The sequence below is a fragment of the Schistocerca nitens genome, chromosome 7 (assembly GCF_023898315.1).
Source record: "Schistocerca nitens isolate TAMUIC-IGC-003100 chromosome 7, iqSchNite1.1, whole genome shotgun sequence".
Lineage (NCBI taxonomy): Eukaryota > Metazoa > Arthropoda > Insecta > Orthoptera > Acrididae > Schistocerca > Schistocerca nitens.
The window spans coordinates 325,744,934-325,765,629 of NC_064620.1; the positions used below are offsets into that span (position 1 = coordinate 325,744,934).

Below are 20,696 nucleotides of genomic sequence, written 5' to 3' on the forward strand. Positions count from 1 at the left end.
CCTCTTCTTTTTCACGCAGAAAACGATTGCAGACATTTGCTACCACGTCACGTTTTCTCTGTGGTTTCTGTCTCAGTTGCAACAAGATGGTTCAGCTCTTCACTTCCACTTAGCTGTACAGAAATATGTAAACATACGTGTGCCCAGACGATGGTCGGCCATGCAGGTACCAATGATGATGTGTGGTGCTGATGGCTGCCATGATCACCAAAGTTAAACTCCTTGTAATTTTTATGGTGTTATGTGAAAGATGAAGACACAGTACTTTCCACAGCTGTGGTAGCGAATCGCAGCTGCAGTAGAGACTATTACTACTGATATTTCGCCCAGGTTTTGGGAAGAGTATGAATATAATTTATTACGATCTTTTTTCTCTCATACAAAGACTGTTGACAGCAAAAATACTGAGTTAGAAACAACCGTTTCATTCCCAGGCGGAGGATGTTTGGTGTCTGCAGCGAGCTGCTGGGCACGTGTTACTCACCTGAACAAGGCGGCGCCATTGTTGAGGCTCTCTGGCGGCGACCGCACGTAGTGGGCGCCGGGTGTGAGGGGCGCGGCGGCATGGTGCACGCACGGCAACCCCCCAGAGCCCGGAACGTGCACGTGCACGCTGCGCAGGTCGTCCATGCTGTGCCGCCTCACACCATCTGGAACACGGCACACTGCACATGGCTCACTCATTCACAGCCCACCTGCTCGACAACAGTTACACCTGCCACATGCAGATAAAAAAAGTACACGCCGAACAGGTCCAAACTGTGCTGCCTCACACCATCTGGAACATAGCACACTGCACATGGCTCACTCATTCACAGCCCACCTGCTCAACAACAGTTATGCCTGCCACATGCAGATAAAAAAAGTCCACGCCGAACAGGTCCAGCCTGTGCCGCCTCACTCCATCTGGAAGATAGCACACTGCACATGGCTCACTCATTCACAGCCCACCTGCTCAACAACAGTTACACCTGCCACATGCAGATTAAAAAGTACACGCCGAACAGGTCCAAGCTGTGCCGCCTCACACCATCTGGAACACAGCACATTGCACATGACTCACTCACTCACAGCACACATGCTCAACAACAGTTACACCTGCCACATGCAGATATAAAAGTACACGCGGAACAGGTCCAAGCTGTGCCGCCTCACACCATCTGGAACATAGCACACTGCACATGACTCACTCACTCACAGCACACATGCTCAACAACAGTTACGCCTGCCACATGTACATAGAAAAGTAGACGCCGAACAGGTTCAAGCTGTGCCACCTCACACCATCTGGAAACGGGCTGCACATGTCTCAGCCTGCCTACTTAACAACAGCTATCCCTGGCACACTGACATACATGCTACATAGGTTGTCCATATTGTGCTGTCTCACACCATGTGCAACACAGCACATGGTAGATTACTCATTCAATCACAACCTGCCTGCCTAACAAGAGCTGAGCCTGGAACGTGCATGTGCATGCTGTGCACGTCATTCAAATGTATTAGCCTTCCACTGTTATCAACCACACCCCAGCCAAGAGCTTGGTGTGCTTCGTGGGGGATTTAAAAGTAAGGCGCAGTTCACACTGAGACAATGCGATACAACATGTTGTAATGAAGATGGCGCAACGCAACTCATGTTCTCACGGGGGTAATACGATATGCAACACGATACACAATGCTACTCACCATATGACAAGCAGCAAGATATCACGAATGGCGTTTCTATTTCATTTTCTTCTGTAATCATAAGCTCTGCTCAAGCGAACGTTATTGTGGCTTACCATTATTTAAAGCTCAAAAAACTGAACAAGAAAAGGAAGTACTGATTGCACCCATGCAATGCTATAAATATGAAACATAGTTCAACTGTGGTTTCTCGTGATCTCTCCCTTTGTCGTGAACTCTCCCAACATGAACACACAGTCAAAGAACTCTACAGAATCAGTCTAGGCAGTATGCACTTTTTGGAGCAATTATCAGCTACTTTGACAAAGCAGCTACACGTTTTCGAATTATTAGTTGTCCTTCTAAGAAAGGTAAGTTGGTGCTAGTGTTTGAATAACATTAAAAATGTCCCTATGAAAGTTAACTTTCAGCAAGACCACCTAGTGTACTTTATTCAGTTTCGTACATAATAGTTACAAATTAATAAACCTAGGATAGTGTTTTTACATCTGTTCAGTTTCGTAAAGTAGTAAATGATTCAGCTTGAGGAGTACTCAGAAGACACGTTGCTGGTTTTGAAGAAAGACCAGTCATCGATGGTGCAGCCCAGGGAGGTGAACTCTGAATACGGATAGACAATGTTAAGAAAAGGGTCAAGACGATGGTGCTAAGGAAAATGCTCACGAGCCCTTCTCAGCTTCATCGATCTGCTTGTTCAGAAGTAAAAGAATCTAGCTTTCATGTCTCTTTTATGTCTGTCGCAATGTTTCCTGACATAAAGGAGCATGGACTGAGGAAAATCATGCTGCCAGTACCATCAACTGACGAGTACCAGTGTCTTTTCAAAACCAGGTTCGGCAGCATACGGAAAACAGAAATAAAAGGCAGTTACGAACTCCACACAGCAGGCTGTAGCAGGCGGCAGGAGTCTCTTGCGCGGCGCCCATCTAGCAGCCTCATCGTGTACTATCTCTCGGCTGCCTCACTTTGCACACAGCTGGAAATATTTTAACTTCCTGCTCACATCAGTCGAACGTGAGGGAAGTAAAATCTTTGTACCTATTTGCACAGGGTCCCTGATTAACGAGAAGGATGTGGGAGGTGTATATGGCTCACAACTCGAGTTTAAAAACAGGTTAGTGATTAGCGATAAACAACGAGGGATATTCTGATAGCAAAAAAGTGGTTACTGTCTGCAATCGTCCTGTAGAATTCGTGGAATTTGTGTTCGTGCTGGGAGATCTCACGAGAAATCACAACTGAACTATATTTGATATTTATAGCATCGTACGGGTGCGCCCACTTGTTCAGTTCATCAACCACGAGCAGCCTTCACTGACGATGTGTCAATGCAGAGAAACGTAAGGTATATTACTGGAGACGTTAACTGTAGCTTAATAGTATCAACATACGAAAAAGGTACACAGTTGTTTAAGCCAAACCAGCACTAGTACTATGTATGGAAGAGATTGCATGAATAAATCCGTGGTTGCGGTGATTGTCTACCACATGGCTGGTTCTGCCGGTGTTCGGATGAGGCGTGATGTACTCGCGCACGCCAAGTAAAAACGGTGACGTCTGTACAAGAGCGACATTATGACGTTCTGCTCAAGTGATGGACAGGCAAACTGTGACTAGCTGCAAGGCGGCAAGTGCCAAGAACAATGCTCATTTACGTTGGTGTCGCCTGGCGGAATTCGTCGATCCAAAGGGAATCAAACCAAGACAGGGTGAGGTGGCTGAATTTTCCATATCAGAGACAACTGCTCTCTAGTGAGCTCCCGACTCCAAAAAACAGAGCCGTTGCCAACTGCGGGGAGTAACAGAATCTAAGGACTGCCTGCTTTGACAATGGTAACTGACCACATCTCTCACTTCCTGTTATGCCTCAGTTCCAACCGTCGAATAACAGCCGTCTCTATGTCCCAACGCCTCAATGACGAGAGAGAAGAAGCCATTTGAACTTTGCGTATTTTTATCGCTTGCCACCATTTTGAGCATGTTATCAGCTTTTCTCAAAATAATCGCAGCCGAATTCCGATTCCGGTTTTCAATTCCGCAGTACTTCAGGAATCTGTTTATTACGGTCTCCTTTCTAGGAAATTGTGGTAAGTTCCTATGGGACCAAACTGCTGAGGTCATCGATCCCTAGACTTAAACTACTTAATCTAAATTAAACTAACTTATGCTAAGGACAACACACACACCCTTTCCCGAGGGAGGACTCGAACCTCCTACGGGAGGAGGGGGGGGGGAGGCGTATGAACCGTGGCAAGTGGCAAGGCGCCTGAGACCACGCGGCCTCTTCCCTCGGCTCTCCTTTCTCTTGGAACTTCTATTATGAGGATAATTTGCCCCTGAAGTGTAAGAAAGCTCAAAATAGAATTAACAATTCTCTAACGAATTCACCCGTGGGTTGGTCACAAGGAAAGAGTAAAAAAATATGGAATTATACTGATGAATTATCAGTTACTTCGTGTCCCTCGTTTTGGCTGTGAGCTTTCCGTGGGCGCGGAACTACATGCCCCGACATGTGGATAGTCATTGTGTCACAGAGTGTCTTTTTATCTGTTCCTTGCATCAGTATGGCACGGTAAAATGGACCAAGAAACATATGAAATCCTATAACGAAAGTATCTACATCGAATAGAAGACTTTAAAGGTGAGCACCAGTGTTTAAACACCACAATTCCATATATAGGGTAACGTAAGTGCAAAGAAAAATAAATAAAATCTGTAGTACTATTCTCCTACGAAAGAATAATCTATTGTTGCTTGAATTCATTAAATGGCGGATAGTCTTCCACTCACCTAAGTTGAAGTCAGATATGACCTTGCCGCAGTGAGTGTGGTAAACACTTCGAATATCAAGTACTGAACTGACAGAAATTCGCATATCTAGTCTTTTTTTCTTTCTGTGCGTGTGCTGGTCACCAAGTGCCAATGAAGGTAAATAAATTAACTGGACAAAATCTGAACTCCCAAAAATTAAACAGTATTATGCGGAGATATAAATATAAACAAATATATCAAAGATAAAATGAGTACTATTCCCAAAGACATCTATCACAGTATTGGCATGGTTTATTTCGTCAACAGTGCTAAAAATGGTACGTAAGTGGTTGGAAATATAGAAAGGAGCATAAATTAATGATAAAAGACATACGAGATTCTACGAAGAACTTTCACAATAAGTTTTAGAGAGAATTCAACCACTGCACTGTGTAACTTTGATGAAGATTTATTCACTTAATTAGGCTTCTTGTAATGAATCTGAACATTCCGAATCTATGACACACGAAGTTGAAGAAAACAAATTTTAATATGTCAGATGTATCGAAATCTGAGATTTGGCTGAAAGTCACTTAGGTATTTCGGAAAATTATTCGAAACCATCACGAAACAAGTAGTACATTACTGTGAGTTCAGTAAGAGATTCAAATTTGCATCAAGATTTACGTTTTTGAATTTAGAGAAAGACAAACAATTAATGATCCTGTAGATAATGTGTGCCATATTATGTACCCAATGAGGCCAATATCTCCATAGCAATGACAAGAGAAAGCTTGAAATTCAGCTATAGTTAAAACGAGGAATGACGCATTCGGGAACCGACATGGGTCATTTTGAAGGCGCCATCAGAGCATCCGCCTTGCCTCACTGAAAAGTATTTGATTTAGAATCAGAGTTAATTATGTGTATTCACGATTACAGGTCAGACATTGCACTCATACCTTCGTATGAATTTTATGCATTGCTGCCCTTAACATAACACGTCGCTGTTAAGAGTGGAATTGCTCACTATTACCTGAAGTAGTATTTGCACATCTGGGACATAAATTCCTGTTACGTGCGAAGAGCCCACAAGTTTCCAGACCGCGACAAGCGTTTACAGCAGAGGAAGAAACGTTACGTTATACGGCCATAATCTGGCGCAGTAACAGCTCCTTGGAGGCAGTAAAGGTAGAACAGAGCCACCAGGATAACAGCGGTCCTAATGCAGAACCTCGTAGGCTGCCAACGACTGCCTGTCTGACATATCTTTACCGGCAGCGGAGGAACTGAGAATAATGCAGTCGTGTCACCTGCGAGCGGTTGTATGTTCTGTAGGACAGCAGCGCTTCTCGTGCATTGCATAGTCGCAAAACTGAAACCACAGTGAAAATTAAAAAAAAAAGTTTTATTTGCAGCAGTTACTATACCTTCCAGCTACTTCTCTACCTAGCCGCCGCTGCGACTTACGACATTCGTAGCGTTGTACCAATTTTCGAATACCTTCGTCATGGAAGGCAGCCGCCTGTGCTTTCCGTTTCTTAGGCTTGCATGGAACTCGCTGACTGTGCTAGAATGCTGTCTTTCATGTGAGCAGCGATGACCCTCAGAGGGAGCAAAGTCCTACCATTTTCTGGTAATGCTTAACTTTTATTCTTACAATATGACGAAATTTGCTAAATTTGCCTGAAAAAAACTGCAGAAAGTTAGTTTTATGTTTTGTAGGGGAAAGGGACGGGGTGGAGGGGGGAGGGGTTCGGTGTTGCGGTATTGACAGCCCTACCAGTGCGGCATGAGATTTTGGTATGTAACATGAGCATAGCTTGGGGCAACAAATAGGCTTTATTTCATCAAAATCGGATTACGAACAAAAAAGATATAAAGATATAGCGATTTAAAGTTTTCTCTGAAACCGTTGTGTCTGTGTGTTTGAACAAGCTAATCTACAAAAGTACTTGACGAGTTTTCATGGCGTTTTCACAGGTAACTTTAGCGTTGCTTAGACAACCGTATAGGCTTAATTTTATCAAAATTGGAATACGAAAAAAACGGTATCGTAATTTAAAGTTTTAGGAGTCTCTTCAGCTTAGTAGTGCGGATGTTTACCTTAGTGATAGCATAGTAGTCCAAAGAACCAATAGATGGCGCTGTTACTTCCATAATACACTAAAGGGCCAATAGATGGCGCTGTTAGTTTCTTACGCCAGTGGCAGAAGTAATTTCGGAAGTTTACGTCAGTGACAGAATTAAGCGCAGCAATCTTGTTTTTACGAGTACGAACTAACACTGAATTTACTGGGGTAGAATATACGTGTTTACTGATTTTGCTTTATGTATTTAAAAGATAATTGCTTTGCTTCAGTCGATAGGTCTCATTTATATTTCGCTTCTTGGCTAGGAGAAGTAAATTTATTGACAAAGTGGTCCTATAAAGGTTAAGTTTTCACCGACTGAGGGCCGAAACCCTAAAAGCGACAGTATGCAAATGCCTCTTTTTTAACGTCAGTTGCGAAGCACGGCCGTAGGATAATATAAAATAACATTGGAATTTAATCGGGAAAATGAACATGTTGGTCTTAAAAGAGGGTACTGCACAATGGACGATTTGCAAATCACTAAGTATTTAAATAATCAGACATCCCCGCAATCTACCGCGTGTGATAAAAGCTCGGCGTGGACGGGATGTTAAAAATCTAGCCTCCTCCATTGTCTCAGCAGGCAACAACGGAATGTGCTGAAGCCGCCACGTCAGTTGTTACAATGCCCCGCCCTCGGCCGTTGCCACACCATAGCTCGGATAGCAGTACTACGTAGCGTCGGCCTGCTGGGAGCACAAAGTGCTGTGACAGCGCTTCAGCGCCTTTTACAGACTACGGCGGTCGCTCAAGGCGCTTCCGTTGCGACCAAGGCAAGCAACTAGCGATAGCGAGATCCCTAGCGCTGGTGACTACACTTGGCGTAGGCATTATGCCATCAACCGCCGCCCACTGAGCACACCGTTTCCGGGATTTCGATGTCTCGTAGACGACATCACGCACCGTGTGCCACTCCACCATTCGTTTATCTACCTGATAAAACTTACGTATGGAGAAGTGAATGGGATATACAATGACGGAAAAAATTCGTAACAACGAAAGATAATTAATGTAGAATAATGAAATTCCGCGAATATATTTTTCTAGGTAACATATTTACGTAATTATTAGGTCTACAACTCTGCTTCCGCCGTTTTGCAATAGACGGCAGTAGCGGCAAGTGGGGTTCGGGTGGCTGGTCATAGGTGTAATACAATAAGGTTGTTGTTGTTGTTGTAGTCTTCAGTCCTGAGACTGGTTTGATGCAGCTCTCCATGCTACTCTATCCTGTGCAAGCTTCTTCATCTCCCAGTACTTACTGCAACCTACATCCTTCTGAATCTGCTCGGTGTATTCATCTCTTGGTCTCCCTCTACGATTTTTACCCTCCACGCTGCCCTCCAATGCTAAATTTGTGATCCCTTGATGCCTCAGAACATGTCCTACCAACCGGTCCCTTCTTCTAATCAAATTGTGCTACAAACTTCTCTTCTCCCCAATCCTCTTCAATACCTCCTCATTAGTTATGTGATCTACCCATCTAATCTTCAGCATTCTTCTGTAGCATCACATTTCGAAAGCTTCTATTCTCTTCTTGTCCAAACTATTTATCGTCCATGTTTCACTTCCATACATGGCTACACTCCATACAAATACTTTCAGAAACGACTTCCTGACACTTAAATCTATACTCGATGTTAACAAATTTCTCTTCTTCAGAAACGCTTTCCTTGCCATTTCCAGTCTACATTTTATATCCTCTCTACTTCGACCATCATCCGTTATTTTGCTCCCCAGATAGCAAAACTCCTTTACTACTTGAAGTGTCTCATTTCCTAATCTAATACCCTCAGCATCACCCGACTTAATTCGACTACATTCCATTATCCTCGTTTTGCTTTTGTTGATGTTCATCTTATATCCTTTCAAGACACTACCCATTCCATTCAACTGCTCTTCCAAGTCCTTTGCTGTCTCTGACAGAATTACAATGTCATCGGCGAACCTCAAAGTTTTTATTTCTTCTCCATGGATTTTAATACCTACTCCCAATTTTTCTTTTGTTTCCTTCACTGCTTGCTCAATATACAGATTCAATAACATCGAGGAGAGGCTACAACACTGTCTCACTCCTTTCTCAACCACTGCTTCCCTTTCATGCCCCTCAAGTCTTATAACCGCCATTTGGTTTCTATACAAGTTGTAAATAGCCTTTCGCTCCATATATTTTACCCCTGCCACCTTCAGAATTTGAAAGAGAGTATTCCACTCAACACTGTCAAAAGCTTTCTCTAAGTCTACAAATGCTAGAAACGTAGGTTTGCCTTTCCTTAATCTAGCTTGTAAGATAAGTCGTAGGGTCAGTATTGCCTCACGTGTTCCAATATTTCTACGGAATCCAAACTGATCTTCCCCTAGGTCGGCTTCTACTAGTTTTTCCATTCGTCTGTAAAGAATTCGCGTTAGTATTTTGCAGCCGTGAGTTATTAAACTGATAGTTCGGTAATTTTCACATCTGTCAACACCTGCTTTCTTTGGGATTGGAATTATTATATTCTCCTTGAAGTCTGTGGGTATTTCACCTGTCTCATACATCTTGCTCACCAGATGGTAGAGTTTTGTCAGGACTGCCTCTCCCAAGGCCGTCAGTAGTTCTAATGGAATGTTGTCTACTCCCGGGGCCTTGTTTCGACTCAGGTCTTTCAGTGCTCTGTCAAACTCTTCACGCAGTATCATATCTCCCATTTCATCTTCATCTACATCCTCTTCTATTTCCATAATATTGTCCTCAAGTACATCGCCCTTGTATAGACCCTCTATATACTCCCTCCACCTTTCTGCTTTCCCTTTTTTGCTTAGAACTGGGATTCCATCTGAGCTCTTAATATTCATACAAGTGGTTCTCTTTTCTCCAAAGGTCTCTTTTAATTTTCCTGTAGGCGGTATCTATCTTACCCCTAGTGAGATAAGCCTCTACATCCCTACATTTATCCTCTAGCCATCCCTGCTTAGCCATTTTGCACTTCCCGTCGATCTCATTTTTGAGACGTTTGTATTCCTTTTTGCCTGCTTCATTTACTGCATTTTTATATTTTCTCCTTTCATCAATTAAATTCAATATTTCTTCTGTTACCCAAGGATTTCTACTAGCCCTCGTCTTTTTACCTACTTGATCGTCTGCTGCCTTCACTATTTCATGCCTCAAAGCTACCCATTCTTCTTCTACTGTATTTCTTTCTCCCATTCCTGCCATTTGTTCCCTTACGCTCTCCCTGAATAAGCTTAGGCATCTGTAAACATAATGCCATAAAAATATTACTTGATTTGTGATTGCTGGGTAAGACCAATGGCTAGGGAACTATTAGTGGAATAACGAGCAGAGAATGTTTTCAACGCCTTAAGAACAGTGATTCTGATGTCGAAGAACGGCATGGCGGCGGGAGACAACGTTTTCTCTGCTACTGAAACAGACGATGACAGTCACAGGACATCATTATCGAAAGCAATTGATGCGTTCGAGCCCAGCACTGAAACACAAACGGCCACAATACAGCGATAGGCACGTAAAGGTAAATCTGCAGCAGGTCAGTGCTCGACCACATGTCGCAAAACCCGTCAAAATATACGTGGAAATGTTGAAATGAGAAGTCCTATCCCTCCCGCCGTATTCTCCATACGTTACTCTCTCTGACTACCACCTTTTAGGATCAGTGGCATAGAGTCTGGCTGACCAGCACTTCCGATCATATGAATAAGTGCAAAATTGAATCGATTCGTGGAACCCCACAAAAGACGCCCAGTTCTTCCGCCACGAGATTGGTATGCTATCCGAAAGATGGGAGAATGTAGTGGGCAGCGATGGGCAATACTATGAATGATAATTTTTTTGTAAGTTTTTCACAATAAAGCCCCGAACTTCGAGAAAAAACGGCGGAAGCAAAGTTGTAGACCAAGTAACATTGCAAGATCACATGTTAATGCAAGAGCAAGATAAGCCCATTGGAAATGTGAACTGCTGGTACACTAGCAACCGGTGTAACGGCCAGTATATTGAATGCAAGCATTGATTGGAGACTCCATAGTGTCCTGTGCACTACGACCAGATAATGGGTATACTTGGAAGGATAGACAGCATTGGTCGTATATTTTTGTTTATTATCGCAAAATCGATTTTCGGTCAATTAGTGACCATCTTCAGTGCTGTAATATATAACTTAAATTAGTAAGCACTGGTGTCAATAAGCTTACGGCGATCACATAGACTGAGGTCGCTGTTTACATGCACTTGTTCAGACCGAGGTCTGCTGAACAAGTGCATGTAAACAGCGACCTCAGTCTATGTGATCGCCGTAAGCTTATTGACACCAGTGCTTACTAATTTAAGTTATATATTACAGCACTGAAGATGGTCACTAAGTGACCGAAAATCGATTTTGCGATAATAAACAAAAATATACGACCAATGCTGTCTATCCTTCCAAGAATGCAAGCATGCTAACGTGCATGCACTGTGTTGTACAGGTGCTGGATGTCAGTTTGTGGTATGGAGTTCCATTTGATCGGTCAATACAGGGACGGTTAATTCTATTTACGGATGTCGCTGGAGTTGTCGTCGAATTATATCCTGTATGCACTCGACTGGAGACAGTTCCAACATGTCAACACTCTGCAGAGCATAGTGGTTACAACAGCGGTATGTGGGTGAGCGTTATCCTGTTGGTAAACACCACCTGAAATGGAATGCTGTTCGTGAATGGCAGAATAACAGACTGACGTAAAAATTTGATGTCATGGTGCTTGGGATAACCACGAAAGCGCTCATGCTATCATACGAAACTGCACCTCGGACGATAACTCCAGGTGTATGTTCAGTGTCCAGAACGCAGATTGCAGGCCCTCAACTGACCTCATTTTAACCAACACATGGCCATAACTGTCCCAGAGTCAGAAAAAGATAATAGATCTCCATCCTGCCCTCCAATGAGCTCTGGCTTGACACCACTGATGTCACAAATGGTGGTGGTTTGGGGTCAGTGGAATGCACGCTACAGGACGTCTGGCTCGCAACTGTCTTTGAGGTAACCGATTTGTAATAGTTCGTTGCCTTCTCCGTACGTCGAACTCGATGATCTTCCCTCTCGGTAATGCCACGTGGCCACCCTGTCATCTTGCCACCGTACATTCTCGTGACCACCGTTGCCAACAGTCTAGTACAGTGGCTACATTCCTGCCGAGTCTTTCCGCAATAGTGCAGAAGAAACATTCATCTTTTCGTAGCCCTATCTCACGGCCTCGTTCAAATTCTGTGAGATGCTGATAACGGCGTCTTTGTCGCCTTAAAGGCGTTTTTGATATCGTCAACTCACCACCTCAAATATCAAAGATAACTAACGCTCGCGACGGTTACAGCGTGTGTTTAAAGCAAAACTGATTTGCATTCTCATAGTGGACCTACTGGAGCTACTCTTATGCGACTAGTGCGAAATCCGAATATACACCATCTTCGGATGTAGAAACATGCCTACCAACTTTCTTTTATGTCGTACACTTCCTTCTTGGTGTTGCGATTTTTTTCCGTAAGTGTGTTTACAGTCTACAGTGTGATCCATTGATAGTGACCGGGCCAAATATCTCACGAAATAAGCATCAAACGAAAAAACTACAAAGAACGAAACACGTCTAGCTTGAAGGGGGAAACCAGATGGCGCTATGGTTGGCCCGCTAGATGGCGCTGCCATAGGTCAAACGGAATCAATTACGTTTTTTTTTTTTAAATAGGAACCCCCGTTTTTATTACATATTCGTGTAGTACGTAAACAAATATAAATGTTTTAGTTGGACCACTTTTTTCACTTTATGATAGATTGCGCTGTAATAGTCACAAACGTACAAGTACGTGGTACCACATAACATTCCGCCAGTGCGGACGGTATTTGCTTCGTGATACATTACCCGTGTTAAAATGGACCCTTTACGAATTGCGGAAAAGGTCGATATCGTGTTAACAGTCATCAGTCCCCTAGACTGAGAACTACTTAAACCTAACTAACCTAAGGACATCACACACATCCATGCCCGAGGCAGGATTCGAACTTGCAACCGGAGCAGCCGCGTGGTTCCAGACTGAAGCGCCTAGAACCGTTCGAGCACAGCGGCCGGCTACAAATTTATTCATAGCGATATAATAGAAGCACAACATACATTTACAATGCTTGCAATTTAAAATGAGCATCACTTGAAAATTACATTTCGTGGCTGGCTGCCATTTTCCTGCACACACGTTTCAAGTCTTTTACGTAAGTAAGACAACACATCTTGCACGACTGACACTGGAAGTCAGAACTTTTGATCGTTCAGATCCTGGATAGTCTGTGGTGTTTCGCACCGGAAAATCTGAGATATGAAATGACCATAAAGGAAGAAATCACACTCTGAAGTGTCAGGGGATCTTGGAACCCAGGAAATGTTCCCGTTATTGCAGATGAGACAAGCACGAAAGGTGTTCTACAGCGCGTTAATGGAATGCCGCGAGTTATGGCATGTGGCCCCATCCCATTGGAGGAAAGCGTTTGCAGCTAGAGGAAGATCACTAAGCTGTCGCACTAGGAAACGGTACAACATGTGAAAATAACGGTCTGTATTCTCAGTAATACATTGCAGCGTTCGTCTTAAAAATATAGGGTCCTATGATATCAAACGATGATAAGCCACACCACACTAGCTTTTTCCGATAGTAAAGTGGAGTTTCATGAATCATCAGGATTGGACGTGACAAGTATCTATAGTTTTGCTTGTTAATAAAGCCTCACACATGAAAACTGACGTCCTTGCTCACGATGAGAGTGTCGCACAGCCCTGGGTTGTCGACGTGTTCCAGTAGTTTCTAGCAAATGCATGCATTCAGGTTTTCCGCTATTTGAATTTTGCATAGGTGGTAACGCATTTCCTTGTGCAATATTCGCCGTACACTGCGATCCGATATGTCAAGTTGCAGCACATGTTTGCGTGCAGAACGCCTGGGACTTTGGCTGATGACTTCTTCCTCTTGCGACATTCTCTAGTCATGTGTACTCGCGTTTTGTACTTGTACCCATTTTTACACCGTGTCTCCTGTTTTCTAAAAGGTCTGTACCCACACTTCGATAGGATGTGCCAGATTGTAACGAGTACGAAATACACGCTCCGCGACCACGTAGCTATCCTTGTTTTTGTGAAACGTCCTCACGGCAACAGCGCGATGTTCACAGGCTCACAACGCCCTCTTGACTTTACATCGATATCAGACTAAATGGCAAGGGTTTGTTGTGCAGATGACACCAATCTTTTTCCTGATTCGTAAAGTAATGTGCTGTTCCCAGAGTTGCCAATCGCCCGTTTCACTGCGGCACCCGCTATATTGGAAGACCCGGCCTAAAACAAACAAATGTTACTTTCAAATAATGAATGACCCGGAGAAAAAATGAAAATGTCATAACGCAAAAGTAACAAAGAGCAGTTCTGCTTCTGTTACTGTTTCTGGCGATGCTGCTGTTAAAATCCGAGAAAAAGTACTAACGCAGCGCACGTAGCATTACTATGGTCCGCAACAGCGTTCGGGAACTCGGTGGCAGTAAGAATGATAAAATATTCACAGTGCTCAAAAGTTAATGCGATGAAGCGGCTTCGGGCAGAGGTTAGAACTGGCATTACTCTCGTCCTCTTCGCTTAGCCCAATAATTTGCCTGGAAGACTGCCAAATATACTCCCTCCCCTCTTCGATCGCAACGCCGCACCACCAGACATACCAGCCATTCGGGAACTTGGATGCAGCGATCCATAACTCCGTTCCATGGAGTACGACGGATAGTTCTGCAAACCGGAAACTAGTCTCCGTAGATACCGCGAACAGTATAACGGACCTATTTAGAACACTAATAAACAAAATATCTCTCCTGCGGTTCTAGGCGCGCAGTCCGGAACCGTGCGACCGCTACGGTCGCAGGTTCGAATCCTGCCTCGGGCATGGATGTGTGTGATGTCCTTAGGTTAGTTAGGTTTAAGTAGTTCTAAGTTCTAGGGGACTGATGACCACAGCAGTTGAGTCCCATAGTGCTCAGAGCCATTTGAACCTAGCCAACAAAATATCTAATTGTGCAGATCATGTTAGTCTCTAGGGAAAAACTTGTTTAGAACTGATGAATTTACAGACAACTAATTTGTATCATATGCAAAATGGTCGGAAACAGTCTAGAAAGATTGCAAGGGTGTTGCGGGTTAGGCTGTGCTAAGAAATAATTACCAAGAACAAAAATTCGAGAACTTGCGCCAAACGGGATCTTCGTCCTGTTTCCTAAAACCGAACGAGGAAGCGATACAAAAGTTCGACATGGGACGGTAGTAAGGGTCGAAACCGGGCTAAGGACTGAGCAGTATCGCGTCCTATCTCCTACACTGTGAGAACAACTGGCACTAATTTTATAGGGCGGGCCACTTGAATTTGCGCGCGCAACGGCCTAGTTGGCTAATTTCAGTGTTAATGAATTAGGAAACGGTGCAATGTGTCGATTCGTTTCTTAACAATTATTTCTCACCACAATCTACCCTGCAACACCCTAATGAAAATCATCATAATGATCTATCACAATTCGAAAAGAACAGTCATGTCCATACCTAGTAAGACACGAGAGAAAAAGTCTGCTTTGTTACTTATTACTGATACTATCAGTGGCTCAGGAATGAGTTCAGTAGGCACTAGCAAAAGTTTTTGATCATTTGACCAATGACATAAAATGCGCGACAGGTAGTAAAGCAGGTTTTAAATGTAACCTAAAATGCTTTCTTCTGGACAACTCCTCCCATTCCTTAGGCGATTTATTATTTAAAAAAAACAGACTGTAAAAAATCTCTTTACGGACTATTTCGCCAAAACATCTCGATACATGGAACATGGAACTAACTAACAAGCTCTAAACTTAAATAAACCAATGTACTACACAGTACATGGCGAAGTGCCCTTGTACAACAGCTTTTCTGTTCCACTCATTAATGGAACGAGGATAACATAACTGCCAGTAAATTTCTGTATGGGCCCAGTCTCCTTCAGTTTGGTAGGTAATGAGCGTTGGAGACCGTGGAATCGTTTTGCATTTTGTCGCAAATGTGTTTCGTGAAGTGACAGAATTCCAAGGATTCAGAACTCAGTTCGAGGGGCATTTGCATTTCACTCTCCTGTTTATCAAACCGGTCAGTAACAAATCTAGTGACCGAGCGAGGTGGCGTAGTGGTTAGACACTGGACTCGCATTCGGGAGGACGACGGTTCAATCCCGCGTCCGGCCATCCTGATTTAGGTTTTCCGTGATTTCCCTAAATCGCTCCAGGCAAATGCCTGGATGGTTCCTTTCAAAGGGCACGGCCGACTTCCTTCCCCGTCCTTCCCTAATCCGATGAGACCGATGACCTCGCTGTCTGGTCTTTCCCCAAACCAACCAACAAATCCAGTAGCACGTCTCTGAATTCATCCGAGTAGATAGTGATCCCAAACACTTGATCAGTACTCAACAATGGGTAGCACTAGATCCTTCATAGGTGTACCGCATATTCTCAGAATTCTCCCAGTGTACCTTAGTCGGCCATTCGACATATTTCAAACTGACCTCAAAAAATAAAGTATACATCCAACCGGTTGCGTAACTTTATTGTAAAAACCTTGACTAGGTTTCAGTACCACTAGGGGTCTCTGCTTCAGAAGGAAAGTCATCTGTGTTAAGCAATTTTCTACCGTTGTCTTTCTACTTGGTAACAATCCTGGATTCAACAGCAACCATAAATAAATTATCAATAAAGTAAACAACCCACTGGTTTATTGTAAAAACCTTCATCAGGTTTAAACACCACTAAAGGTATCTGCTTCAGAGGGAAAGTCACCTGTGTTAACCATTTTTCCACCGATATCTTTGTGTTTGGTAACAACCTTGGCAGTCAGAAACCTCACTGTTTTAAACATGACTCACATATATCCTTAGTGGTACTGAAACTTTAAAAAATGTATGACTGTGTGTATCCCAATGTTCATTAGAGTATCCTGAAAAAACTGAAGTAAACCGCTTAGGTATTTTTCGATATTTTTGGTAACAACGCCTTGTCTATAGACATATTTTTATATTTAGAATAAGCAAATTACCATTTGCGAATTCTAGACATGAAGATTTTGTAATTACTGCCCAATACATTTCAGTGTTGACCTCGCTAATACATTTAGTTGTATCCACATTGGCTTTACCTCTGTTGTCAAACAACTCAATGATTCGTTTTGTAAGGCCGTCTTGCTTCATTTTTTTAATGTGGCAGTAGAATCCTAACCTGCGTTTTCTAATGTCACTATGGATATTTGTATATCGTTTCACATCGTGTTTGCCTGTGTCGGTAATTTACCTCTTCAAGTTTTGGATCTAGAACGTTTTCTTACTAATTGACGTTCCTTTTTTCTCATTGTTTTCAGTGGCTGTTTTCCTATTCAGAATTAGTGTTTCGGTCCATAGTGACAGTCTGGTTAAATTATTGTAGTTACTTTAATGTCTCAGTGTTGTGTGCCTGGACATACATTTCTTATTATAGATAATACGGGTACGTCGGTATGCAGTTTCCCTCTCTTGGCATCTAATTTCGATTGCTTTTATTTCGATTCCAATTTCCTGAATGATTTCACTGAGATTTTTAAATTTCGGAAGTCATGTAGTTTTGCCATATTTCGTCTGCATGAATTTTGATGCTAGAGACCAACATTTTTTGCAGTGTCTTTTGGGTTAATTCTGATTTTGGGCTGTTGAAATGTCTCGAGTTAAGACTGATAAACTGTCAGTAAATGCTAGGCAGTCTATAGATAACTTAACTCTGCCTAAAGTGATTGGTTGGTTAATTTTGAGGATTGATTTTCGTTTGCACTATTCTTGAATCACTTTCTGAGGGACGCAGTCGAAAAGTTGTGGACACAGCCGTTTTGATTTCGAAAGGTTCTGAGACTTTCTCTATAACTTTAACCTTACACTTTACTTCTGTCAGTATCTGTTTTTTGCTTGCAAGTGTTTTCTCAACTAGTCCATGTTCTTTCAATATTTGAAAGAGTGATTCGTAGTCAACTGAGTCATAGGCTTTTTTGAAATCAACAAATGCGTATACTAAATTTTTGCTACAAATTCACTGGTGTCCTAGGATTACCTTCAGAGCCAAGATATGCTCTGTACACAAACGGCGTGGTCTGAATCTGGTTAATATTTTCAGATTTTCGGCTCAAGTTGTTTATGTGCTCTATCAAGAAAATACTGGGGTATAATTTTGTATGCAACTGATACTAATGAGATTTTCCTGCAATTATTTACATCTGTTCTGTCGCCCTTCTTGTCTACGGGATGTGTTAACGTATTTTTACAATCTTCTGGAATTTGTTCCGTTTCCCAAAGTCTTGCATGATTTTGGTGATTTGTTTTATTGTTTTGGAGCCTGCTAATTTGGTTATTCTGCTGATCCCTTTTACACTTTATTGTTTTTAAGTCTTTTGATAGGTCTCGCAGTTTATTCTTCATCTGACGGTAATGAGTTTAGGTTAGAGCTCTCAGGTCCTTGTGATGGGAATATTTTTGTTTGTTCCTGGCAGTTAAATAATTCTTTGAATTATTGATCTTATTAGTATATTGTTACTCACGTGATATAAAACTGAGATGTTGCCTCACTAAGGATGTCTGGTTAAAAGTGGAAGAAGGCTTGAAGTCTCAAATTCATAAATAAATGGAACTTTACATAGCTCGTACCTCTATTCGGACCGATTAACAAAGTAGAACAGTAACGAAGACATCACAAAGAGAAAAACATAAAGAGAGATAGCAAGTATCACAGTGCGCATGTGCAGTCAGACACACTGGCGTACGCCGGCCGCTGTGGCCGAGCGGTTCTAGGCACTTCAGTCCGGAACCGCGCTGCTGTTACGGTCGCAGGTTCGAATACTGCCTCGGGCATGGATGTGTGTGGTGTCCTTAGGTTTAAGTAGTTCTAAGTCTAGGGGACTAATGACCTCCGATGTTAAGTCCCATAGTGCCTAGAGCCATTTGAACCATTTGAAGACACTGGCGTTAGAATGTAAACAAAAAAATCTGTTTCTTACCTTTTTAACAAAATCATATTTACTCATCCTGTAATGATGATTTTCGAATTGTGTGTGTGTTTTCTTTACCGCGGTTTTTAATCTGATTTTGAATTTAAATAAACAAACACAACGTAATCAGTCATTAAACTATAATTTTTTAATTATGAAGCGTTACAGAGGCTTTACTGCATCGAGACGTGACAGTTCGGGTAGTTGGATCGTCTGCATTTCTCCTGATATGTTTAAAAATCTAGAATGTTTTAAAGCTATAATTTTGATTGTAACGTTTTTGGGTGGATTATTGAGAAGAAAGTTGAAACCACTGTTGCATACCTGCTATTCCTTGCATCTGTGTTGCATGTATTCCCGTTCCTCGAGAGCTTTACGTTTGAGCTTCACATCCTCTCACTGTTTACAGAGAGTACCAGAGATGTTACACGAATTTAGCGTCTTCATGCTTACAGAGATAGTGTAGGTGTTTGGCGACTTGTGGCGTAATGATCGCATATCACTGGATATTAGGTTTAAACATTGCTACATAAATGGCACTGATGTTTATTTTATTTTGAAAATTATCATCCGGATGGTTACAAAAAATATTGATAACTTCTGTTTTATTTTAATTTCATTATATTAACTAAAATGGGTATAATTTGTTCTGATCTGGAGAACTATAGATGCTGCGGTAAGTACAAGAAGGTCTGTAATAAAATTACGTTGGATCAACGGCATGTGAGGTACTTTCTAGGGAAGAAGACCTCCCGTTATTAATCTGTGTTACCTCCGTGTATTCGTTGTCAATACTGTAACTGGGAATTACATTTGGCTGTAGCTTTTTGTTTCTATATATTTCTAGCGTCTCCAAGATATTCATCTTTATGCCTTTTGGGCCTACACGCAAAATGGTCAATGCTTCATTCGTTCCTAGTATTTAGTGTCCTGTTTAAAGAAGAATGGTTGCAACAGCTGACATTCTTTACATCCACAGTCGCAGGGTTGCCATCTGTTCACAGAATCTAATGGCGCAGGCAGTCCGACATAGAATGTTCGACTAATACACAGTACATTCTACAGACCAGTTTCCTTAAATGTATCGGAGACTTTTAGTGGTAGACTTATTCCTAACATATTTACTTTGAGGATCTCATGTTGGTCCAATACTTCTCTAGGGTTCTTGCTATTCGATACATAATACACCGTGCTATGGCAATCCTTTTGTTTTTTAAATTCTTCTTGAGTTTCTCTACTACCCTCTATCTTCGTAACTTTGCTTTTTTTCATTCTGTTGTTAGTTTGAATTTCGTAGCAATTGTTTCTTAGCTATCTGATTTATGATAGGGATTTTAGTTGAAAGTGAATCTACCGACAGAGGCAGTGTTACCGCACTCTGGACAATGTTCCTGTACGCTGTTAGGTTTTGTGGGTACGTTAGCAGCGTATAAAACATGTTCGTGCGTAAAGTTATTTTTGCCTTTTAGTTTGTTCAAATGTTCAAATGTATGTGAATTCCTAAGGGACCAAACCGCTGAGGTCATCGGTCCCTAGACATACATATTACTTAAACTAATTTATGCTAAGAACAACACACACACCCATGCTCGAGGAAGCACTTGAACCTCCGGCGGGAGGGGCCACGCAATCCGTGACATGGCGCCTCAAACCGCGCGGCCACTCCGTGCAGGCCTTTTAATGTGTCTTGTGCCTAAATATGCGGGCGTTTATGTGTGTGTGTGTGTGTGTGTGAGAGAGAGAGAGAGAGAGAGAGAGAGAGAGAGAGAGATAGAGAGAGAGAGAAACGTTCGACAGCAGGGTGATGCGTGTTGTGGGAGAGATCGTGAAGCTTAAAGTATTACGGAACGTTTGTGGTAGGATATCAGTCTCCCCAAACACTTCGCTATGCACACTCAGTTATCAGTAAATGTTGGTTTTGTACTTCCGTTGAGTATCCACTTGTTGATATTCGAATTACAATGAAGTCTTTGAGTTACGATTCGATCTGCTAACAGAGATAGGCTCACAGTGAATCCAATTCGTCGAATAAGAAATTACCGGTTCCTGCGCTCC

At 42.4% G+C, this 20,696-nt stretch overlaps 1 protein-coding gene across 2 annotated transcripts in view; it reads right to left on the reverse strand.

The window, feature by feature from the left end:
• Nucleotides 1-20,696, reverse strand: part of LOC126194765 (ATP-binding cassette sub-family G member 4-like) — a 462,797-nt gene that overhangs the window by 377,068 nt on the left and 65,033 nt on the right. For both annotated transcript variants that reach the window (XM_049933050.1, XM_049933051.1), the window contains exon 2: nucleotides 485-650. In XM_049933050.1, the coding sequence (XP_049789007.1) occupies nucleotides 485-630 (146 nt within the window). In that variant the 5' untranslated portion in view covers nucleotides 631-650. The remainder of the gene's footprint in view (nucleotides 1-484; nucleotides 651-20,696) is intronic.